At 39.8% G+C, this 25,987-nt stretch overlaps 1 protein-coding gene across 1 annotated transcript in view; it reads left to right on the top strand.

Annotated features, from left to right (window-relative positions):
• Window positions 1-25,987, top strand: part of LOC116826252 (macrophage mannose receptor 1-like) — an 88,628-nt gene that overhangs the window by 19,591 nt on the left and 43,050 nt on the right. Inside the window, exons 7-17 of the mRNA XM_032782890.2 lie at window positions 4,133-4,315; window positions 8,594-8,751; window positions 12,446-12,559; window positions 13,687-13,802; window positions 16,344-16,492; window positions 17,848-18,047; window positions 18,648-18,769; window positions 21,487-21,574; window positions 22,943-23,087; window positions 25,109-25,150; window positions 25,243-25,406. Coding sequence (XP_032638781.1) covers window positions 4,133-4,315; window positions 8,594-8,751; window positions 12,446-12,559; window positions 13,687-13,802; window positions 16,344-16,492; window positions 17,848-18,047; window positions 18,648-18,769; window positions 21,487-21,574; window positions 22,943-23,087; window positions 25,109-25,150; window positions 25,243-25,406 — 1,481 coding nt within the window. The remainder of the gene's footprint in view (window positions 1-4,132; window positions 4,316-8,593; window positions 8,752-12,445; window positions 12,560-13,686; window positions 13,803-16,343; window positions 16,493-17,847; window positions 18,048-18,647; window positions 18,770-21,486; window positions 21,575-22,942; window positions 23,088-25,108; window positions 25,151-25,242; window positions 25,407-25,987) is intronic.

Raw genomic sequence — 25,987 nt, 5'->3', positions numbered from 1 at the left:
GCACACAGTAAAGCAATTTACTAAATGTCCATTGGGAGTAAGAGTCAGAGATGGAAGCAGGATGTGATCTTGCAAAGTGCTGTGTCTCCTCAACTCCCTTTGAAGTAAAGGGAAGGTGGTGGCACTTGGTGCCTTCCAGGACCTGGTCCCCAAGAAGGAAGGAAAAAAGAGGCCTAGGTCCCAATACAACAGTGCACTTAAGCAGATGTTTGACATTAAGTGTGTTGGTTAAAGTCAACCCTAGAGATTATGGGTTGTATCTAGCCAGGTTGTGTACACGAGTTACGGGAGAGCAGTGTTCATTACATGACAGTCTATAACTAAATGCAATCCAGATGGTTGTACTGCAAACTGCCCACACTATTTGTAGTACCTGTGTAGCCCAGGAGTGGTGCCAGGGTTTCTGGCGCCCTAGGCAGAATTTGGGGGGCCTCATTTTGTGTGCTCCCCACGGGGCACGCAGGAGCTTCCAGTTCCATTCCCATCACGCCGCCAAAGAAGGACCCGCCACCGAAATGCCGCAGGCGACAACAGCAGCAGTCATTGAGCTGCTCAATTGCCTGCCACTGTTTTCCGTGGCATGTCGGCAGAAGGTCCTTCTTCGGCGGCGCGATGGGAGCGAAACTGGAGGATCCCATGAGCCCCATGGGGAGCGCACAAATGCCACCCCCCAAATCCTGGCACCCTAGGCAACCTCCTAGGGTCGCCTAACGGAAGTGCTGGCCCTGGTGTAGCCCTTTACTTTTGTAGAGGAAGAGGATTTTCGTGAACTCAAGGAATATGCTGGTCTAATACTGCAAAAATCTATTTTTCCATTAGAGGACCACAGCAATCTAATTAAAAAGAAAAATGGTATGGCAAAGTCTGAGGGCTTCAAAACATTTGAGATGAGAGTTTGCTTCCTGACACTGATGCATGGATCAGCAGGAGACTATTAATTCCATCTTCATAATTTGTCATCTGTGTTAACCTGCATGACAAGATCTTAAGCAGTTAAGCTTTGTTCTCTCTACTTTTGCTTTTTCATCTCTAATAGTTGAAATGTAGTGTGTCATCTGGGATGAGGACTTCTACATAGTGTCTGATTTGCTTGTCCAAAATTTGATTGTCTTAGGTACTGTTGCCCTTTTTGGCCTGAGCAGGTATCTGAAGTTCAGGAACTCACAGAGTTGTTTCAGTTAGGGTGAGAAATAGATTATATGATTCAGGTGCATTCTTGGTATAATCTTCTTCATTTACAAAGAATGTGCACAAAGTTCTGTTTCCCTGAACAGAGTAGAAACAAACAGCAGCAGGTAGTTTCCTGGCTCAGAAATCCCCTAGTCTGCACTGCAGCAAATTCTGTGCCCAAGAAGCTACCCTTCTTCTTCTTCTCAGGTTTGCACTCATAGGTGCTGCTTCTGGCTTTCTGCCTCCAACACACAACCTGCAACCAACATCCTAGCCCTTACGTTGCAGCCAAAGAAACCTCTCAATCCTTATGGCTTAGCTGTGGCCTGCCTTGCAGTCTAGTGTCTTGAATGGTGACCCCATGTCCCCCAGCTATACTGTATAAAGGGCCTTGACTGCACCATCTACACGGCCTGAAAGACTGCTTATCACACCCATTGGCTATAATGAGGTCTGTGGTTGTCTTTAGTTCCAAAACTCACCTGGTGGCAGCCATTAGCACCAGCACACAAACAGTTCACAGAAGAATCCAAAAATTGTATTGGACATGCATACAGGGCTAGATTTTTCAAAGCCAGACCCTTACTCCTACAAACATGTCCTGACAGATTTTTAATGGCATATGCCAAAGGTGCATGCTATATTGAGCAGTTGTCCTGTAAAAGTGTGTGTATTGCACGAGCAACCGCACGCTAATCAGCATCATTCTATATCTCAAATTGGATGTGCAGTTGCAACCTGACACAGTTTTGGATGCCTGTTTACATATGTTCAGGGTATGTGCTAAATCCATCTACCCAAATGCATCCTCTTCTCTACCCCAATGATCTTAATTATGAAACACTTGAAATTTTTGGTGCACAGAATTTTGTGCTACAGGACTTCTGCTCTTGTTCTAGTCCATGTAATGCTGCTTATTAAGCCAATATGTAGTTTATAATATCTGTGCAAGAAGTATGCTAGCTGGCTTTCCATGCAGCTATATTCTATGTATGCTAACCTTTGATGGAGTAACCCACTAAGGCTGAATTGTATTATGGGGTTTATAAAACAACAAGGTGATTGCTGGCAGTACCCTAGTGCAGCCTCATGTAATGAACTTAGACCTATAAAAATGTTTTTATTTCTAATTTTCTTTAATAAAGAAGGAGGAAGGACTTCTTTAGAAAATACTCTTAAAACAACTGTTGTTGTTGTTGTTGTTTTCTTTCCTAATGCAGGAGAGCCAGCTCTCCTGTCTCTCATCGGATGTATGGAGCTAGTCTATTAAATGCTTATGTGTGGTAGTGAAGTTATATACATGCATTTTTGCAGGATTAGGGCTTTGTGATATAAGTACTTCTCAGAGGTGAGGTAGTGCTTCAGTATGTTACTTCTCTCAGGAATTTCTGTTATATGATATCCACTAGCTTCACAATATGAACATTTTATTTTTAATATTTGAAAAAAAAAAACCTCTGCCCATGTATGGAACTTTACAATCTCTATATGTTTAAATTGTAAGGGGCCTTTCCCCACCTATTATGGTTTCCCAACACTTTTCATTATAATACTCTGTTTTCAGTTGCTTATACTTTGCCAGACTTTAACCATTTGTATGGAAATTTTCCATACCAGGTGTCTGCCTCAGGCTGACTTCTTTTGGGAAGGTTCTGGTAAAATGTCCATCCACTTCTCAGAATGAGGTTAGGAGGAATTGTGGTGGTTTGAACACATCAATACTAGTCTTCCAACCCTTTAATTGAGAAGTGCTAGCATCTCCATTCTTTGGAGCCAGGGCTTGACATTTGGCAAGCTGTTTACCTCAATGTCACAAGATGTACCTTTTGCCACTCCAGTGAAAATTCACCCAAATTTGGCCAAATTATAAGCCACCAAAATAATTCAGTTCACAAATGCTTAGTAGAGACTTCAGCAGCTAAACCCTTGGAAGACTCTCTCCATCTGCACTGGACCTGAACCCTCCTGACACAGCTTCTGTATGCTGACCGGACTGTGCATGAGCAGTCCTCACAAAGTGACTGAGCATGCACCATCCTGAGATAGCAGGAGCTGAGCAGGACTTTGATAACTATTCCTCTTCCTGGCTACCTGGGGCTTCTGTGGTCAGGACTGGCGCCAGGGTTTCTCGCACCCTAGGTGCATGACCATTTCGCCGCCCCCCACACCGATCCCGTGGCTCCAGTGGAGCTGCCGCAGGCATTCCTGTGGAGGGTCCATTGGTCTGTGGTTCCGGTGGAGCTGCCACAGGCATGCCTGCGGGAGGTCCACCGGAGTCGTGGGAGCAGCCGACCATCCGCAGGCATGACTGCGGCAGCTCCACTGGAGCCGCGGACCAACGGACCCTCCTCAGGCATGCCTGCGGCAGGTCAACCGGAGCCGCCTGCCGCCTCCCCAGCAAAATGCCGCCCCCTCAATAATCCTGGCACCCTAGGCGATTGCCTAGGCTGCCTAAATGGTAGCGTCGGCCCTGGCTGTGGTGCTGGACACAGGCTCAGGGAAGGGAGACTATCTGCTCTGTGCTGACAGTGCTTCCCCTCCTGGTGTCCAGATATGGAGGTGAAGGAAGAATTCTGATCTGAATGCAGAGGGATGAGAAATGATAGAGGAAGAAGACTGAGGGGTCAGATTATTAAAGTTTGTATTATAATGCATAGGCACAAGGGGTCTGGTGGCCTGTGCCACCTTAATTCTGTCATTGCCTAACTTTTCAGTGTTTGTCTTTGGGACCTTAGCAGTCTTTTATCCTTTTTTTGAAGTATTTTTTATCTATCTTCACATGCTAAATGCTTTTAGTCTTACTTGAATGTGCTTTATTTTTCTATGGTGTATTCAGCAAGCAATACCAGACAGACCTGCTGCTCTTCATAAAGGACAAAAAGAAAAGTGGAGGTTGTTTATGTAATTTTCTGTTCCTTTTTTTGTACTGGTCTGAAATCTTTTATTGTCATTTTTCCTTCAGAGACTAATGTGCCTATTAAATGCCCTGCTCAATGGATGTCATATGGAGGTCATTGTTACATAATTCAAAGAGACACCAAAATATGGAAAGATGCCTTAACTTCATGTAGAAAAGAGGATGGTGATCTGGCCAGTATCCACAACGTTGAAGAATATAGCTTTATTGTCTCGCAGCTTGGGTACAGTGAGTATTTCTACAGGGCCTAATAAATACGTATATTGAAATATGAACAATCTTCTAGTAATGCCCCAAGTACACTGGGTGCACTTCAGAAGTTCCAGAAGCTTGAAAGAATCAACTTGTACCGGAGAGATTCCTTATCTTTAAAAGGGGGAAATCTAACAAAACCAGTAGAATCTTTCAGAAAGGTGGACCTTTCCACATGTGTCTGGTGGCATGTTGCCAAAAAATGATGGCACTGCACCTTATGCAGGCTCGGGAGGACATTGTCCTGCTTGCTGAGGGAGAGGGAATAGCGTTCCATGGGCAGGGGTAGGAAAGAGGCTCACAAGCTGCTGCAAAAGGAGAGGGGTCAGCGACGCTGACTCATCCCCCAGCAACTTGAAGGACTGGGGAGTTGAAAAGGGACTAGCTCAATGGAAGAAGCCCCTTTTCCCTGCACAAAGCAGAGCAGCACCCAACATTACTCCTTTTGAAGGTTGCAAAATACCGTGTTTGGTCAGGCCCTGCTGTGGGCACCCATGCACAACTTCCTTTCTAGGGCAGCTGGGATGGAATTTTCCCCTCACCTCCAGTTTGGTGTAGGTGGAGTGAGGTGTTGTTCACCTTCCCCACAGCGGGTTCAGGGATGGCTTTGTTATGGTGAGCAGGGACGAGAATTGCAACTTATTCTCTAAATGTGGGGCAGGTGTCCAGCACAGGTAATCAATAGGGAAGAGATACAGTGACCCCTGGGTGATTGGCATAAGAGGCCATGGGAGGCTAAGCCTCCCCAAACAGCTGGCCTGTCACCTTTGGGGTGTGCCACTGCCAAAAGGGAACCCCGGCTGACGCCCCCCCATGCTTTGCCCCAAGGCCCTGTCCTCCTCCTGCCTCTTCCCATCCCTGCTCTGCCTGCATGGGGACTTCTGGGAGGGGGTGAAGAGGCATGAACAGCAGGCTGGGGGGGCCTTGCCGGGAGGGGGCTGAGCAGGGCCGTGAGTGGAGCGTAGACGGGACTTTGGGAGAAGGAGGCTGAGCAGCGGTTGGCCTTGAGGCAGGGCCATGGTCTGGGCACACCCAGCCTCCTCAAATGGAGGAGTCATGCACTGCTCATGCAATGACCAGATAAATGGTTTGGTAAAGGACTTAAAGTGGAGGTGTTGGTTATAGGAGCAAAAGGTGGGGTGGTGTTCGGGGCTCCGATGACTGCCACAGCAGGGAGCCAATCTCCTATCTGTATAGCCACCTTAACTCTCCTTGGGTTGGGGAGGGGGTGGTAAGATCCCAGCTGAGGGGCCTGTATGGAAAAACATTCAGATTCTGCTTTCATTTACTTGCAAGGTGTAATTCAGGGAAACCGTGAAGTCAGTAGGGGTATTCCAGATTTAGGCTGCTGTTAGTGAGAGCAGAATTTTTGTCCCAAAATTTTGCTTTTACCTGTTGTTAAAAGGAAGAGAATGTGCTTCAGAAATTTATCCTGTACAAAAATGGGTGAAAAGTTGTTTGTTAAATCTCAAAATGTTGGAAGCAAAAGTATAATTATTTATAGATAACAAAATTTTAGTTTAGAAGCCGTGATAAATTGTTTGCAGTGTGCAGTCGTTAATTACATCAGACTCAACATCTTATTCCTCAGTCCCTTCCTGGTCTCTTTTCTCCACCCAGAGTTGATGCAAATAACTTCCATCTTTTCAGAGAGTGAGATCTTTACTATCAACATGTGGAAGTAGGTGAGAGGAAGCAATGTCTGTTGATTAATGTGGACAGGACAGAAAGTCAGAAGATCTGAGGTCTGCTACCAGATCTGCCACGTATTCACTGTGCATCTTGGGGAAAGTTATTTAATCTCTGTCTGCCTCTATTTTCTCATTTGTAACATAGGGATATTTTATCAATCTGTCTATGCCTGGCACTTCAAATGCACCCATCACAATCGGCAGTAGTTTAGGCAACTACTATGGAAATCTAAACAGAATCATTTGGTTTTGGTTCACAAACAGATGTTAGTTTTCTCCTCTTACCCCTGGCAGATGCTCTTCTGAAATGTAAAAGGCGTTTAATCTCCCTTTTAAGCGTGTGTGTGCGTGCGCGCACGTTGACTCCTGCTGGGTGATTAGATCTTCTCAAGGAAGTCTGCTTTTAGATCTAAAGGAAGATAGAAAAGAGACTCAATTTCCTCTTTGACAAGGACAAAATTGATATATTCCTGACAAACATTTAGATTTAGTTAAATCAGCATTTTCCAACAGAAAACTGTTCCATTGGTAAATTTTAGCTTGAGATAAAAAATCAATGCTGCCCTTTGTTACTACCTTAATAGTTTTTTCTTTTGTCAGTAATATCACTAGGAGTATATCTACACTGGCAAGTTTCTGCACAACAAGTTATGCCACTTTTATTAAAGCGCTGGAATTAAACCCCTACTGCGTGTACACATTGTGCTCCTTGTGACAGTAGAGCGCATCCACATTAGCAGCTCGTGCAATCGCAAAGAGAGCAGTGCATTGTGGTAGCTATCCCACTGTGCAATGGGCTGCAGGATGCTTTGGGAAGGGTTTGCAATGCCTCATGGGGCAGGCACATCATCACATGATGCAGGTTTCCCAATCTCATTATTCCATGGACATCCTACTACATCACCAGCTGCAAAGTGGGGGGAGGAGGGCAGAGTGTGTGACAGGGATTGTATGGGGAATGGTATGTTTTGTGGGACAGAGAGTGTGTCAGCATGCAGTCTTGTAAGTTCAGACAGCTGCAGGAAGCAACAAGTCCTGAGGCAGGGAAGGGGGAAACTCAGACATCAGCCCCCCGCCTCCATCCCCGGCTCTCTGCACAGCAATCTTCCTCTTTCTCACACACACATACATACATACATACGCCTGCCTCTGTGTTCAACAGCAGGAGCAGGAGCATTCCATACTAATGGTTTGCTTTGTGTCCCAGAGCAGATCGGCACAGCATGCAAGGGCTGTCAGAAACAGCTTTGAAAGGGGAGTGGCACATGTCTCCAGGGCAGCCAAATTCAAAACAATGAGCAAAGGCCACTTGAGAGATTAAGGGACACTTCTGGAGACCAGTTGATTGCTTTCTGCACTGTAATGTGTTTACACTGCCAATACAGTGCTGGAACCTCTGTGCTTTAAGGCTTACGACTCTCATGGAAGTGTGTGGGGTTTTTTTTGTTTTGTCTCCATGAGAGTTGTAAGCCTTAAAGCGCAGTCTGTGTATATGACAGGTCACAACAAGTGTATACAACAGACAGGGGGAGCACAAGGTAACAGTGAGAAATGCATGATTAGTGTACTAAGCAGTGGTCACACAGCGCATCAGATGCCTAGCCATTGTCATGTATTTTGTAGGCATCATGGCTGAGTTGAATTATAGGAGAGATCTGAAGAAGAATAACGTGGTGACTGTGGATTTTTACAGCTATTCCCCACACATAAAGGGGAGCATGGGGAAACGTATTAAGGTGTTTGTGGGGGAAAAAGGACTGATAGGTGGTAGACTGGCATGATTGTTGGAGTGAAGACAGGGGTCATTGGATCTATACTACACGAGATGATAGGATCTGGATAAGATGTGAATGACTTGACAAATAGTTTTGCTTGGTGTGGAGGGATGTGAAGAGGGGGAAATCCAAACAGCTCCTACTGCACATTTTAGTTGGAGTAGGAATAAAGTATTCTCAAGAACAGGAATGACCTGTAGTATGTTGGGGAAAATGACGAGTATTCTGACTGTCAACTTTACAAGACAATGCATATTTGTTTTAAACTGTAAGAATGAGGACAATTCTGCTTTGCTCATTGTTTGTACTGAAGAGTAGCAACATAAGGAAAGTACATGCTTTTTTTTTTAAAAAAAGGGCCATTTTTAGATATTCATGAAAGGCTATTTAGGTTGGAGCAATTTACAAGAAATCTGAACATGAAAAGCTGAGCTAAAAATAATTCTAGGTTTCAGAGTAGCAGCTGTGTTAGTCTGTATCCACAAAAAGAACAGGAGTACTTGTGGCACCTTAGAGACTAACTAATAATCTAGTTTAGATAAATTAGCATTTTGGAGGAAATCTGAGACACAGCTATTTTTAGTCAGGTTATCTCCCCATTTTGGGGGATGACCCTTCCTGATAAAATTAGATATGTGAAGAACAGTCAGCGTGTTTTATGAAGCAGAGACTTATTTCCAGAAGCTGTTTCTTAAACTTCCTGAGCATAAATTCTTCACTCTAGAATGGAACTGAAAGTTCATACTGTGTAGAATGATTATTAGCAAATTTCCTAATTTGATTTTTAGAGTCAACGGATGAGCTGTGGATTGGACTGAATGACAATAAGGTTCAGATGTATTTTGAATGGAGTGATGGGACTCCTGTGACATACACCAAGTGGCTACGTGGCGAACCGACCCATGCAAACAACATGCAAGAAGACTGTGTTGTCATGAAAGGACAGGTAAAATAATCCAGTTATATCTGTCTCATGTGAGCCGTTTTTTTTTTAATCCATTTTTCTGTCCAAGACCGTGGGAATTGGGGTAATATTATATGAAGTAACTTTTGTTCCCTCAAAGATTTTTAGAGTTACTTTTGGGGGAATCTAGTCAGTGTTTACATGTGCAATGAAGTTGTTTTCATTAGTTTCATAATAAATGGGCAAGAGAGGCCATACAATGACTTTTCTCAAAGGTTAACTCCTTGTGTTGCTATGAAGCACTCTGAGTCTACTACTCTGTAGGTCTCCAATGGATTTGGGCTTAGAAGAATACATGAGACACATACACATGTGTGACTGTGGCTTCCAGGAGAATGGAAAAAATAAATAAATTTGTTTAAGACTCCGGAATTTTTCTGCTTTGACTGGGCAGAGGCTGTATAACTTAACAAATTGCACTGATTTATAAACTTCACTAAGAAAATATATTAAGGAAAAATCCTGTTAATAAAAGAGCCTGACTTTCTGGAAAAACATTCGGACCCCAGACCCTGGGCTTATGTGGGCCAGATATATTGCATGAATGTATTATAAATTCTTTGTTCGGTGTGCCCTGTTCATTTATATATGCAAGAAAAGGGATTATTCAGTGCATTAAGACAAACCATTGCAGAGAACTATTGTCAGGCTGCTTTGATCAGGGCTACCTGTTAGCGCTACTCCCAGAAAAATGAGGTACAGCTTCTGCAGTGACAAATATGATAAGCACATAGAAGGAGCTTAGATAAGAGAGTCTGGTAAGAGATAGTATCAGAGGGGTAGCTGTGTTAGTCTAGATCTGTAAAAAGCAACAAAGAGTCCTGTGGCACCTTAAAGACTAACAGATATATCGGAGCATAAGCTTTCGTGGGTGAACATCCACTTCGTCAGACGCATGCAATACATCTGTTAGTCTTTAAGGTGCCACAGGACTCTGTTGCTTGATAAGAGATAGTCATGCAGGGTACAGCTATATGACACCAGCAAAAAATTTTTTTTGCCAGATCTGTGATGGTGTGAAAGACTTGTACTTACCACCCACTGCAGGTTCACCTATTTATCAAGGTAAAAATAATTTTCAATAGCAAAACCTTAATTAGCAAAACCTTAATTAGCAAAAAAAAAATAGCAATAGTAAGAATGGTTATACTGGGTCAGACCAAAGATCCACCAGCCCAGTATTCTGTCTACTGACAGTGACCAATGCCAGGTGTCCCAGAGAGACATTATCCAACAGGTAATGATCAAGTGATCTCTCTCCTGCCATCCGTCTCCACCCTCTGACAAACAGAGGCTATCCAAACCTCCTTTTTATTTTGCAAAATGTCCCACCATTGGTGAGGGAGCTAAAGGTGAAAGAAGAGAAATAAATATACAATATGAATCATCTTTCCAGCTGTCCTGAAAGCTGCACATGGCTTATATATGGCAGACCACTTAGGTCTAGGACTAAAGAAATACGAAAGAAATCTCAGCACTTGCTTCTAGTCTTCGCAGGTCTTGAGCTGGAGGATCTTAATATTGGAATACATTTATACCTTTAAAAAATGACCTAAGAGATTTTTTATGTTTTTAAGTCTGTCTCTGGGGAAACAAACAAATGAAATTATGTTTGTATGTTCAGATTTGCCACTGACAGCACTGGCAGAGGAATACTGTACTTTTTTTTTATCCTGTCATATCAGCCTACATCCTGAAAACAGATGTAGTTTAATGAGACAAACACATTTCATGGCAGAGCTCCAACATTTCAACAGAAGCTTTTTTTATCTTCATTGTAGTGTTGTCTGTTGTAATATTTTCCCAAATCCATTCATATTTATATGGCTGCTCTCAATAAGCTTAGCAGAAAGTTAGTAACCTCCGGGGATAATGGATAGGAGGAAGTTGGAAACTAATTCTAACAATAGGATATACAATACTATAGCATAATTTATCAGCACTTGCTTTATAAATTATGTATTCCAGGGGCTTATGATTTCTGTACATCTACATTTAATGAGATATAGCATGCATTTAGCAATTGGTATGATCTAGTAGGACACCCCTTGTTAGTGTCAGCCAATCACCATGCCTTATGCAGGAAAATCACTATCAGAAGTAATATTTGTTAAAATGGTGCTTCTGTGAAAGACATGGGAGAAAAAGGCTGCTGTTTGGAGGGCGAGAGATGTAACTCAAATATCCAGCTTGTACGCATTTGGAAGACACCTTCAATTTGCAGAATTACATACCTAAGCACTGTCGTACTGGCAGCTGTAGGATCACCTCTGTTGCTTAGGGAATTAATATTTCAATATTTGCTTATGAATCTCCTATATTTAAAAAGGCTATTAAGGTAAAACCCAACTCTAAAGTTCATAAATTATCAAAAAGGATTTTGTTTAGCCAATACATATTTGGTCAACACTATCGCTGACAGATGTTTCTAAATGAGACAGAGGTGTGTAGTGAGTGTGCGTGTAAATATATATGCAATGGGTACATCTCATCCAAAGTATTGAACATGAATGAAATTATATATAAAATAGCATTGGAATGAATACTTTTATTTCTTGACATTTTATATATATACACATATGTACATGCATATACATACTGTGGCAAATTGCCAGTACTGTTCTCTGGGTCTCGCGCTTTCTCTTCTCTGGGGTAGGTTCAGGGCGATATTGCTTGCCTCTGAACCAGTTCTTAATCTCTCCCCTAGTGTCCTTGGAGGAGGGGAGTGGAGAGGGAGGGACCTGGGCCCGCCCTCTACTCCAGGTCCCAACCCAGGGGCCCTGGGGTTGTGGTGAACCACTTTGACTACGTTTTCTTACCCTGGGTTACTTCCTCTCATACCCGTCAGTTGTGAAGGGCTTCTCGCGTCTACTTCTATCAAGCCCTGGTGCCCCTTACCCTTAGGGTTTCTGTTGGGCTTCCCAATCCACCGCAGTCACTCCTCAAACTTCTATTTCTTCTGGACAAAACTCTTCTCTTCTGCAATCTGCACTCTGCTTCCAATCCAACCTTTCTCTCTCAACTACCACACGCCTGTCGAGCTGAAGCAGGGGTTTATATCCATGACTGGAGTCAGGTGCTAACTGGAGTCAGGTGCTCTAATTGGCCACAGCTGTTCTAGTTAATCTAAAGCAAACCTTCCTCCCTTGGCAGGGAATAAGGCCCCCTGCTAACACTCTTATGCTGCCCTCTGGCCATGCTGTATCACAATACACACACATACATCCACACCAGAAAAGGACCATGTTAAAAAGGGTTGGTCATGTAATTACCTACATTAAATTCAAGTATCAGGGGGTAGCTGTGTTAGTTTGTATCCACAAAAACAACAAGGAGTCTGGTGACATCTTAAAGACTAACATTAATTTGGGCATAAGTTTTCATGGGTAAAAACCCACTTCTTCAAGCTAATGCCCAAATTAATCTGTTAGTCTTTAAGGTGCCACCAGACTCCTTGCTACATTAAATTCAGTAGGTCAAAACTGGCTACCCAAGATTTATTTACTCATGCTGTAGATGGAATAACTTAAAATAAATCACAGATCTACATGTTCCCCTTTCATAGCACTACAAAAATAAATATCCATGAACATTAATAATAAAGAAGTAATGACATTTTTTGAAAGACTAAAAGGCCCACTTCATTGATAAGTTTCTTTCATTATGCCATTTTCAGGATGGATACTGGGCAGATCATGCTTGTGAAAAGAAACTTGCATACATCTGTAAAAGGAAACCTTTGGCAGAAGCTAGTGGAGAAGAGGAGATCAATGATCCAGGCTGTCAAAGAGTAAGTGCAAAATAAGTTATGTGAGTTGAACAAGCATGGGATGATTGAGACATTAAGTACAAAGCAGATTACTGTGAGGATAAGGGTGGACAGCCAAAAATTGGTCTGTATCGGCCTCACTGGAGCACAGGGCCTCCACAGTCTTCATAATGTGTAGGACATATGGCATACCTGGAAGAGTAAATAGATCTAGCTTCCAACTGCCTTCTGGCCCATGATTCACAACTCTGTTTTAAGTACCCCAAACCTATAGTTCCTGTAGCAGATTATTACTTTCCTGCCTTGGAATCAAGTTCTCCTTGCAGGATTGAACTTGAAGTTTTTTGAGGTGAAGTAATGCTACTCTGAGGCTGGAGAGAAGGGGTGAGCACAGACTTATCAGAAGAATTTTTAAAAACTCATTCTGTGTGACATTTTGTTTCATGAAACAGTATGTTATAAAGAGATGTTGTTCCTAGTTACAAATAGATATAAAAAGATTTATCAACAATTTTGTGTATCCTACATGTGACTCAGAGATGTAAAGTATCTGGCTTTGTTATAGTCAAAGTAGCTTTATAAGTCTACCGTTTTTCATTAATGTATATCTAATAGTTGATACTTTTATATATGTGTATTATACGTTTAACATCCAAGTGTTTCTGGGTCTTGTGTGCTTCTGAAGACCCACAATGCTTTTGTGTTGAACTACATCAACATTTCTGATAGAATATTCCACTTTGCTTGTCCAGTCTGTACATATAACCGAGGCAGTTTTACTGTTGGATAAGGAGACAAAGAAAAGATAACCCGAAGCTCGGCACTGGCTCAGTTTTGATTTTTTTTTTATTTTTTGTTAACGTCCTTTACGAAAGAGATATCCCTACAGGAAAAATTGAATCAGCACTTTGCTGCTGAATAAACACTCCGATGTTCTACTTATTTCAAGGAAATATTTTGCTAACTTATTTTCCATTTCTGCTTGTTGTTCACATTGTGACCCCTTCATTCTTATTGTTCGTTAGTTGCCCCATGGTTTAGCAGTAATTTTGTGTTCTATATCGGTTTTTTAAAAACAGAATAGAAATAAGTATTACATCACACTTTGCCAACAAGCTTGTGTGATTGCCTAATATTTATTTTGACAGGGATGGAAAAGACATGGCTTTCATTGTTACATGATTGCAAATACATTTGGATCATTTTATGAAGCAAATCAAACATGTGGAAGGAACCAGGCTTACCTAACTACTGTTGAAAACAGGTATGGAAAAGGCTGCTGTTCTGGCGGCTTACAGGACCTTAGAAGGCTCAAAATCCTAAAATAGTCTAGATCATCAAAATAAAATTCCCAGTGTTTAGCAAAGTCAGAGATAGGCTTGAGACAGAAAATTAGAATGGGATATCGAACCTCTCAAAATATGTATGTGTGTGGGTGGGTGCCCAAATCCCAGGGTGTGGGTCAGCCCACTGTAGAGACGGGTGGGTGACTACCATGAAATTTGAATTCACCATTATATAGAGTCTTCAGAGCAAATTAGTCCCTCACTTACACCTGTGCAAACCTATTCCTGTCAGTGAGGTTGCACAGGTGTAAGTGACTGGAAGTTATTAAACAATTCTGTTGCTGATGCACATACACACAAATAGAATTACATTTGCTCTGTCTGAGTCGTATTCGCTCTGCTGAGCTTACAAGAGTAAAAAGCTGAAAAAAACCTATTTTTGTTGCCAAATGAATAGCTAAAGCTCTGAATCTCACACAGGAAGCAGATCTTCTGAGTGAGAAGGGCTATTTTTACCTAGTTACTTTTTCTGGAGTAGAGCTGCACTTTGGAAAAAGAAAAAAAAGTCATCGGAGCATTTTCCGGCTATGCCAAAAGGACAGGAGACATCTGATATGCTTTTAATCAGGCCACAACTTTATTATTAGATGTTTGAGGCTACCTGGCAGATAACTATACAGTGCAGGTAACCCCATGTTCATTCAGGAATTACCCAAGGGACTCCTACTCTTTTTCTATCTAGGTCTCCCAGCCAATTCATTGCCAGGACCTTACCATCCACCCACTGCCTTGCAGGAGAGTTAAGGTGGGCTACAAGAAATGGGGGTTGACTCCCTGCCATACCAGTCATAGGAGCCCCAGCCACCCTTCACCTCCCCTCCCTCATTCCATTCCTTTAATAAACAATTCATTTTTAAGCCCTTTTCCAAGCCGTTTATCTGGTCACTGTATACTTCTCGCCACAAGGAGGTGCCAGCAATTAGTTTGGCTGCCTTCCCACCAAAACCCAGTTGGGTTCTCAGATATCTCTTAATGCCCCCTTTTGTATCAGACAGAACAAATCTGCAGCAAAGCCTGGCAGGGGAACCCTACCTTTTCTGAATAATTCTGGTGTCCCAGCTTGTGAAATTGCCAAGCGTCTTATGACCCCAAGGACTTTGGCCACCAACCTGTTCACATCCTCCTTGCCTTGTCCACCCAGGTAGTGTTCCATGACTCTCTGCCAGCCATGTGTTAATGTATCAACCCAGAAATGGTGATAAAGTAATCAATATTCTCCCAGAGCATATTTAAGGACCACCAATTCAATCTATTCCTGCCCTGGTGGAAAAACCTGCAAGGTCTATACAGGCCTTTGTGTGAATGGCCCTGCCATGCTGCCCTCAATCCATTCCTGTGAAATCATTTTCTTTACAATGTAGTCCATCCATACATCAAAAACATGTTTTTGTTTGTTTGATATCAAATTGCTCCTAGTCCCCATAAAGAGGATTCTAAAACATGAGCAAACTAACCAAACATTCTATCTGAAATTTCTATCTGAAAGTCCTTCACAGTTCAACCAAATACAGTATATTTTACATGAGGAGATGATGCAGAATATCCAATATTACATGTTGGAGGAATGCAGAAGGGGTAGGCTATGGGAAGTCAGAACTTACTTATATTTGGTCAATGTGCCCTTTAGAATTTCTCATATTTGTTTCTGTAGTGTCTTAGTAGATCTGTATGCAAACTCTACGTGGCATAGATTGTATTTTCCTATATGTGTGTACGTGTGCATAGCACATTTCTAGTACAACTGTCATTCAAATAATTAACGGCAAATTCATCTGGTCTTGGAACTAATAACAATAACAAATATGTAAATGTTTTTTAAATGTTTTGATTTTGCAAAACTCCCATCTCTGTTGTAATTCCAATAAGCCTTCTATATATTGCTGACTTTTACATATAGCTGACTTTTATTTCTACATCTTTCCAGCCCCATAAGCGCATATTATTTATATGATGTTCCTAGTTAACAGATTTGATTTTCATGATTGTTAGTTGAAGTAGTGAATTTTAATTTCCATCAATACCACCCTAGACTGCATACTTTTGTTTACTTCTTCTGTAGTATGGCAGACCCTTAACCTAGAGTAGATACTTGTGATTATGTTAATACGAAACTGCTGTCTTGCATATAGCACCAAATATTTAAAATATACAACTACTGTAAATTCTCTCTTCCACCAAGATAACACTAGGTGCCTTTCTTCCCCTTAACTTGTTTACATTACTTCAGTCCTTCTACATATAGTTTTGTTTACTCCACAGAAGGAAAAGGGTGAGAGAAATTACAAATTCAAAATATGCCAGATGTCCTCTGTGAATGATTCCACTTTATTCTGTTGTGTTGTACAAATAAATATGCCTAAAACACTTATTTAATAACTCTTATAATATAAATGATAATGACATACTATGTGCAAATATTGGTTTAACACCAATTTAACTAGTGTCTTCTTTTTGTGCAGATATGAACAAGCTTTTCTAACTAGTCTGACAGGGCTGAGGCCTGAAAAATATTTTTGGATCGGTCTTTCAAATATTCAAGAAAAGGGGACTTTCAAGTGGACCAATGGTGAAGCAGTCTTATTCACGCACTGGAATTCAGAAATGCCAGGTATATACAGCACCACAATATTGGTTGGGGAGTACAGGGGCCACACTGCATTACTCAGTGTTTAGACAGATTTTTTTTTTGTAATTCCCTTAACAATTCATTCTGTATCCTCTTCTGGATTGTTCAGCAGTTGGCAGTTTGCAGATGCTTCCTTGTTGAAGGGTAGCACTGTCAGGAATTTTGGTTTGCTACTTTGGTGTAAATGGTGTAAGTGATCTGCGTGCCTGCATTATGATAGCCTGATGGTTAGTGTTGAAATGGGATTGTATACAAGCTTGGAAAAAGCTTAAATTGAAATCAGGGTTCTGATTTGCCATTGTAATGGGAAAGAGTGAGTTAGTGTTGGGGCTGGGCTGACATGGAGTATGTAGTGTGTGGTGGCTTAGAGTGAATGCTAGATAGGAAATAGGGGGTGAGGTGTCTTGTGATGTACTTGACCCCATCATAATCAGTATGTTATTGGAGGGAATATCACTAACCAGTTATATAGTTAGTTTGGGTTAACCTAGCACTGAATGAGTGGGGCCAAAAAAATAGAATTGAAAAGTAGCCTTGTAAATAGTAGCTAAGGCATCTTAATTGTTCATCCTAAAAACCTGTCTTTTAATATGAAAATATCATGCCATCCTGCTAACAGGCTCTCCCTAGGACAGCTTGTTCTGTTAAACGCCAGATTTATTTAGATCACTTTGTTATCTGAGGATATTTCAATGGATTCAATTCCATCTGCGTGGTTGTAATTCACCCCTTTGCAGAAGGCCAACCCAATGGCTTGTGCGTCCTTAAGTTCTAAAAATAGGGTTTAAGTAGGACTTAGATGCTGCTGGACACCATACTGACCATTCGCTACGCCCATAGCCAACAAAATTCTGCATTACTTTTCATAAAATCCTGTGCTTAGATTTTATGTTCAAATGCTTTTAATGCATGTTGAAAAAAGCCCACTGGCTTTGGTAAATCATACGAGGCATGGTCAAAAGAACGGTGGGCTACATAGATACAGATACTGCAGTCATCAAAAGGGACCAAAACCGGGGTCAGTCAAAACTGAGTACGTAGCACCAAAAACACACGCCCCTACCACTTAAGTTCAGAGGAAAACTGTAGTTGTCAGAGACTAGACGGTTGTAAAGCTGCTAGGGCCAGCCACTGAAAGGTAACAGGATGATATGTACTGACTAAGTATACTAGACATATATGTACCTCAAATTCACTGAATGACCTTTGTGAGTTGAAAAATTATCCATTTGAATGTGTGCAGAAATATAATTTGTTTATATCAGGACAGAGTTCAAAGTTCATGAAGTTCTACATGATGCACAATTTGGTTTTCATTTCTTTTTATATGTATAAAGGAAGAAAGTCAGGCTGTGTTGCCATGAGGACTGGAATTGCTGGTGGATTATGGGATGTTGTGAAATGTGAGGAAAAGGCAAAATTTCTGTGTAAACAGTGGGCTGAGGGAGTGACATCTCCACCTATTCCAACAACAACTCCTGTCCCCACATGCCCAGAAGGTTGGGATTCAAACAATCGTATTAGTTTCTGCTTCAAAGTAAGTACAGCAAATAATTCTGAATTAATATACACTCTGTACATGTTTGAAACACAGAAGTGCAAAGAAGAACTTAAACAAGAATGACTTCCGTGCAGACTAGACATGTCTACATTTTCTCTCCATCCTGAAAGGATCTCTGAGTGTTTTGTAAACAGGATTTACAAGCTGTAAGTAGGGATCACCTCACCCATCACTGAAATGCAGACAGCAGCAACTATTTAACAATACACAATAGGCGAGAGAGGCTCGAAACTGCTCTCCTCTCTTCTTACCGTTGGTGTTCAAACCTGACTTTTCTTCTCCCACATCTCTAACTCCTATTAATTTTTAAACTGTTTTCTCCTCATTGTTTGTATTATAGTAGAGGTTGGTCTCACCAGTGTCCTCTGCTAGCTGTGGCTCAAATGTCTCATGTAAAGAGAAACAGATTCTGTGCTCAAGGCATTCTGTAATCTGTATAACGCATTTTAAATTTTATACTGTCTGCTTTTTGATTTGTTAGATTGTATGACATCATACCATAGGGGAAATAGCTCATGGGTTTTGATTCTATAATTTGTACAGAGCATCTCTGATTGTAAAATATACTCTCATTAGCTTTTTTCAAGAGATCAAAAGAAAACCTGGTTGGAATCTCAAGGTTATTGTAGAGCTATAGGAGGAGATCTGGCCACCATTAATGGTAAAGAGGAACAATATGTTGTTTGGCGTTCCATTGCGTGAGTATCTATCTATATTATGATTATTTTTTCACTTTATCCATTAAATGAGTAAAATAAATGCCTTTTGATCCTTCCTGCAATAGTTGGTTTCAGCTAAATATTCATACTTTGGTACAATATTTGTCATCCAATTTAAAATATTTTAGAATTGTAATATTTGCAATCAGTTAGGGATTCCAAAAGTTGAATGAATTAATGAATTGGTGTACTTTTGTCTACATATTATTTTGGAATTTATAAAATTGTCACAGAGGTAATTTGATACAACCTATGAAAATTTATGAAGAGGGAGGAAAATGTTCACATAAAACTGGTCAAGGTTTTTATTGTTCCCTAGCTCTAACTAACCAGGTAGTCGAAACGATTTCAGACAGCTTTGCTCCTATGCAGGGAATGTGAATGCAGTTACATGGTCTCTAGTAAAGGAACTAATAACATAGTAATACATTATCAATGTGATCAAATGTATTTTTTAAGAAAAGCAGCGTGCACATCACAAAACAGGTTTTTCTAGTAACAGTTTCTGAAAACAATCCTCATGTATTCCAAAACACCGAAATCAAGTAGTATTGGCCAAATTTTCAATGAGCCCTTAAATTATGTTTGTAAATTTTGCATGCGCAGGTTAGAGCTCTGGACCTGATTCAAAGGTCATTGAAGTCAAAGCCTTATCATTGATGTCAGCAGGCTTTAGAACACTTTGTGGATGCAGATAGGATAGTTACTCAGTCTTCTACTTTACTGCACGTGGAAGTTGTGTGTGCAACTTCCAGAAGCAATTTTAGAGACCATTTTAACTTTCCATTAGGACACTATTTTACCAACATTACTTTCATTAATGATCATTATGCATAATTCCCAGTCCTACTGGAAAGGTATAACAAGTGGGATTCTGCAGGGATCTGTTTTGGGACCGGCTCTGTTCAATATCTTAATCAACGACTTAGATATTGGCATAGAAAGTACGCTTTATTAAGTTTGCAGATGATACCAAACTGAGAGTAATTGCAACTGCTTTGGAGGATAGGGTCATAATTCAAAATGATCTGGACAAATTAGAGAAATGGTCTGAGGTAAATAGGGTGAAGTTTAATAAAGACAAATGCAAAGTGCTCCACTTAGGAAGGAACAATCAGTTTCACACATACAGAATGGGAAGAGACTGTCTAGGAAGGATAATAGCAGAAAGGGATCTCGGAGTTATAGTGGACCACAAGATAAATTGAGTCCAACATGTGATGCTGTTGCCAAAACAAGCAAACATGTTTCTGGAAGCATTTAACAGATGTGTTGTGAGCAAGACCGAGAAGTCTTCTCGTCGTATCCGGTGCTGTTAGGCCCAATCTCGAGTATTGTGTCCAGTTCTGGCAGCATTTCAAGAAGATTGGAAATTGGAGAGGTTGTCCAGAGGATGCCAACAGGATGATTAAAGGTCTAGAGAACATACCTATAAGAAGGCTGAAAGAATTGGTTTGTTTGGTTCGGAAAAGAGAAAGACAGCAGAGGGACATGATAGTAGGGTTTCAGGTATTCAAGAAGGGTTCATAAGAGAAGGAAAAATTCTTCCTCTTAGGCCTCTAATGATAGAACAAAGCAATGGGCTAAACTGACAAAAGTGAGGTGTAGGTTGGACATTAGAAAAGAATTCTACTGTCAGGGTGGTTAAACACTGGAATAATTTGCCTAGGGACTTTTGGAATCTTCCATCTCTGGGAATTTAAAAGTGGGTTAGATAAATTGCTATCAGGGATGGTCAGCCAGTATTGTGGGTCCTGCCTGAGTGCAGGAGGCATGATCGATGACCTCTTGAGGTCCCTTCAGTCGAGGTCTTAGAATCTATGATAACATATCCCAGCATAAACAATTCTTGAGGTTTCAATAAGTTTACATGCAAAACCTGCATTTTACCTGATTAAATAAAAAATTCCCTTTTCTGCTTCTGTTGTGTTGTTGGTTTTATTGGGCAAGACAAGTTTGTAGCAATTGATTCTTTTGAAATAATTAATAGCAATAAAACCCAACAATGATATTTACATTATAAATACTTGATACACGAACTGCATATTTCTGGAAATATGAGAACTACAAGTATAGTAAGTGTGGTCACTCCTGTGTTAGAGAGAGATGTGTGTTTTGGTGCCTCATCATCCTCAGCTCATTAAAAGAAAAACCAACAGAGCATGTGGGGGCAGGTGACTAGTGGTCTGATCCAAGACCTGGGATATGTGGATTTTATGGTAGTCTTGATCTATTCATGTGGTGCTATTCCAAAGGTTCTGATGGACTGGGTGAAACCCATCCATTCAGGACCGTTTGACCGGCAGACAGGTGCTTCCAGTCAAATAAGGTAAAGTACTTTATTGATTCGGGCTTCTTCCCAATTTGGGCAGGGTCGGGAGGAAGGAGGGACGAGGCCTAGGAATAACAGAAAACAACAAGTCAAAACACCCAATGGGGGAGTTGACGACATTAACAGTTTACTAGGTAAATCTCAGCCAATGAGCCATTTTACAAGTATTTAGCGTTGCCTAAAAGGTGCAAGTACACACTAATAAGAATTTTCAACAGCAGCTAAGCAGAGTAGATGGCCTAAATTTTTATTGAAAGTCTAACATCATTTAGACACTTTTGAAAATCCCACTAGCACCCTATGTGCATGCATTAACTGCTAAATACCTGTTAATTTGCCTCTGTCTGTATATCTTATGTTTTAGGGAAAATGGATACTATAATCAGAAATTCTGGATAGGTTTATATTATTTGAATCCTGATGATGGATTTGCATGGAGTGATGGGTCTCCAGTGAGTGATTTAGTTTTTCCACATTTGTCTTTTCTTTCTGATTCTGTAATCCTCATGCTTTTTTTAAAAAATAATTTTATTCCTAATCATATTCCTGAACCCCTGTTAAGCTGCCATGGCTAATAAATAGCTATCCTGTAGCCAGATTTTGTGTACAACACACTATTTTTTTATTGTAAAATATGTTTAAAATAAAAAATGAAGAGTAAAAGTGACTAATATGAGCATAAGGGTTGTCTATGTACACAGAGGTATAGTCACAAAAGAGAAATTGCTCTGACTTGCCTACAGAAAGGAGATTTTTTTTTTTTTTAACGTCTGTTTTTGCCTGTCCATTTGTGGTGATAAAGGCTTGGTGAAATTGGTGTAGTTGTAAAATATAATAATGATAGTTTAAAATACTGTCTGTAACACCTAGAGCCATTGATTGCTGTCCCTTTGCCCTTATGTTCTGTAAAAATTAAAATGAATAAAATGTAACAGAAAATAGCTTAGGTCTTGTCAATTTACCCTTTTCCGGAGCTAATTTAGAACCTGATCCTGCAGAGCTCCGCACTCGATAGGTCATACTATTTGTATGCCAGTGTAACTCTGTTGAAGCCAAGGTGTAAAACTGAAGCAACTGTAGTGAATTTGGCACTGTGGGTGTATTTTCCAGTAGAAGTGGTTTAAAAAAAAAGAAAGAAATTTAACAGAACATTTTTCATTTTGAAAATGTGAGTTTGTTGACATTTAAATATTTTATGGGTTATATTTTGATTTCAATGCAATTTAAGCTGGAAAACATGTTGAAAAGAATCTGAAGAAGAGCTCTGAGTAAGCTCTAAAGCTTCTCTCTCTCACCAACAGAAGTTGGGTCAATGAAAGGTATAACCTTACCCACCTTGTCTTTCTGAAAAGAATTGTTTAGATTTTTGTTTTGTTTCAATAAGGTAAAATGTTTTGTTTCAAGTTTGTGTCAGCTCATTTTGTTTTGACTTGTATTAAATATTCAAGTTGTTATATTTTATTTAATGTATTATCATATTTCAATGTCATAAAACCAAAACATTTTACCTTATCAAAACAAAATATGTTCTCAAAATGTTTTGATGTTTCTGAAAAAAAAAATTTGGGGGGGGTGGGGGGAGGAAATGTCCCCTCTGCAAGAAATTTAGACATTTTAACTTTTCATCCCAATTCAGAATGTGAACACATTTTGAAATGTTCAGAATTTTCCACTGAATAGAAATTTCATTTTTCTGACCAGCTTTATTTTCCAGCTTGACATTGGAAATCCAACTTGGGTCTTTGTGGTTTTCCTGCTGCAGAGCAGTTACTTTCTCTTTCTATGAAGAAAATAGTAATACAATTATATTTCCACTTTAGATGATATATACAAACTGGGCCTATGGAGAACCCAATAATTATCAAGGAATGGAACTTTGTGTAGAACTCAGTGGAGATTCCAGTATGTTATGGAATGACAGGCACTGTGACTATGTATATGACTGGATTTGTGAAATAAAGAAAGGTATAATTACTTCCACCTTTAAATAAGAACAATAAACAAAACAGAAGAAATGAATTTTTTGTTTAATTTAAAAAAAGTTTTGACTTCAGAATGTCACATGCAAGAAGTGAAATAAGAACAATGTGAGGGTATTCATTCATCTGTCTTCATTACATTTAGAGATATAGACTATCTAAAGGGTGTCCTGGTATTATATCCATGAGTCTATCTTACTCTTTTACATGCACTAAGGAAGGGAGCGTAATTCTTGAATTTCATTCATTTTATTCTCATAGGCACAGATAGCTTTAAGATTGAATTTCAAATTGAATTCAAATTTTCCCTTTTCATTTGTTCATGCTTTTCTCCAACAAATTCCTTTTGGATTAATATTTTCTGAGGTTTGATTTAAGTTTATTGGAAAGTTTTTTTTTCTCAGATCAATTTAATCTTTTTTTGTTTGTTTTTAAAATGTGAAAAATTGATTCTCCTTTGCATGTTCTAATTGAACCTTTTTTGGCCAGATAACTGAAGCTAGATATTGTAAATTGAGCTTATTTTGCACATCTCTATTTTGAGATCTGAGATTCTTCAAGCCAAACTGAAGAAAATCAATTCCATAGTTTTAAAGCCACTGTGCATAAGCAGTAGGATTTTTCTGCATATGCAGTATAATTTTTCTATTTCAGCTACTGAGCCTATTTCCTTCAAACATGGTTTGATTTTTAAGTCTCAGAAATCTTCAAAACAAATGAAGTTTGAAGAAAACCAGGTCAGTAGCTTTAAACTTATGGTAACAGGTAAACATATCCAGAATTAGGATGACCTTAACAAATGTGTCCTGAATGTGTTGAACTCAAATTTTGGATGGCTGGCATGAGGACACCTTTATTAAGGAATTTTGTTTTCTTGTGGCATCAAGCCCCAAAAGCTCCAAATCAAGTAAACTTCAAGTTCTAGAAGCAGCATACATAGCAAATTTTAAGTATTTCAGTGACTGCTCCAGCAATTGCCTCATCGCAGTCTATTTTTAGGGAGAGCATAGAGTGAAGGTCACATTTCAGATGAATAAGAGAAGAAGTTAGACCAGAAAGATCTGCCTATGATGGGTAAAGAAATTTCTGGGAAATTCAGTAGGAAATTTCACTAAAAGGTTAACACTTTTGAGATTCTATTTACTCAGCAAGGAAAATGACTAAAAAAAGATGACAGAGAGACATCAAGTGTCATGGAAAGTCATTTTCTGTAGTGCCAGCTACCAGGAAAATCCATGGTATGACTAATAAGGCTCAGAGAGTGCCTGTGGCCTGCCTTTTATGCTACTGAGAAATTATCAGGAAAGTGTTAAACTCCACTGCAATATATTGTGATAGTTTTTTTTTCAGCTGGTACTATGCATGAACTGAAAAATTTCACAAAAAAAATCAAATTTGTTTCCATTTTACAGCATTTGAAATGGACCTGTTGTAAAGCATATTTTCACAACATTTTTCAAATGAAAGTTTTATCAAAAACTTTATCTAAATGGTTAACATCTTTCATTTTCTGAAAACCCAGTTTCAGTCAATGAAAAATGTCATCATGGTTTTTTATTAAAAAAAAGTATTAAGAAGTTATCAATTTTTTTAACAAAAATTGAGAGAAAAGGCCATTTTTCAATGAAAAAAAATTATCTGAAAAATATTAAACCTAGTAACACCTGTTAATGGATTGTGCCTAGTCTGCCTCTTATCTTCCACTGCACACACTAGTTTGTATACAAAATCAATACAAAAAAGAGGCATAGAAGCTTTTGCAGAGCGGGACAAGCATCTGCTATGCTCCGTGCGTCTCAAAACAGTTCTAATTCAATTTGACACACATTTAAAAGGAACTTGCAGTGTATTGTGTATACATGAAGAATGACTGTAATCTAGTGCTTTGGAGCAGAAATGTTTGCTTTAAACTTTACCATATAAACTTGAGTACAGGGGCGGGGGGAGCAAGAGGTTGTGCTACATGGCTATGAGATGTATTACATGTGGTTTTATTTTATTTTACAGGAGCAAAAGTAAATCCTGAACCAACGGAGCCTCCTAGTCCCAGTCAGTTTTTTTAGTAATGTATTTTAATAATTATAATGAGAATAATATGTATGAGAGGGGCAATAAATATAGCCTCATTATTTACTTTACAGAATATAAAATCACAGATGATGGATGGATTATACAAGAAGACAGGCAGTATTATTTCAGCACAGAAAGTGTTCCCATGGAAAAAGCCCGGGAGTTTTGCAAGAAGAATTTTGGAGATCTTGTTGTCATTGAGGGTGACAGTGAAAGAAAGATGCTATGGAGATATGTGAGAAAACCAGGTCTTGCTTCAGCAATTAGTAATCTAGTACAGTGAACATGGTCACAGAATATTTCACTTTATAGCCTGGTTCACTACTATGTTATTCCAGTTTTATGCCCGTGAAATCAATGTAGTTACATTGTCATAAAACTGCAATAATGCAGTGGTGAATTAGGCCTTTAGTTGGCAAAGTAGTCAAGGTAGGGACTGTGTTAGCAGTTGCCAGTTGATCTTAAACTTTAATTTGAATCAATTTATGGCTATAAATCAGATTTTTTAACAAGAACCAAATTGCTTTGCAAAATAATAATTGCCAGAGTTAGCCACTACTTCACTTGTCAGTCTCAAAAGAATTGAATAAAGTGGAAGTTTTCACTGATAAGATCGGCAGGATCTGGCCTGAAATTACTGCACTGCTAGGTCGCTTGACAACTTCAAAATATCCTGCAGAGCTGGAGACCTTAAATGCAATACTCCAGATAAAATCAACGCTCATGGTCTTGTTGATTTCTCTGTGTGTGTGTGTGTGTGTGTGTGTGTGTGTGTGTGTGTGTGTGTGTGTGTGTGTGTGTGTGTGTGTGTGTGTG

The sequence above is a fragment of the Chelonoidis abingdonii genome, chromosome 2 (genome assembly GCF_003597395.2).
Source record: "Chelonoidis abingdonii isolate Lonesome George chromosome 2, CheloAbing_2.0, whole genome shotgun sequence".
NCBI lineage: Eukaryota > Metazoa > Chordata > Testudines > Testudinidae > Chelonoidis > Chelonoidis abingdonii.
This window is presented reverse-complemented; position numbering and strand designations above follow the sequence as displayed.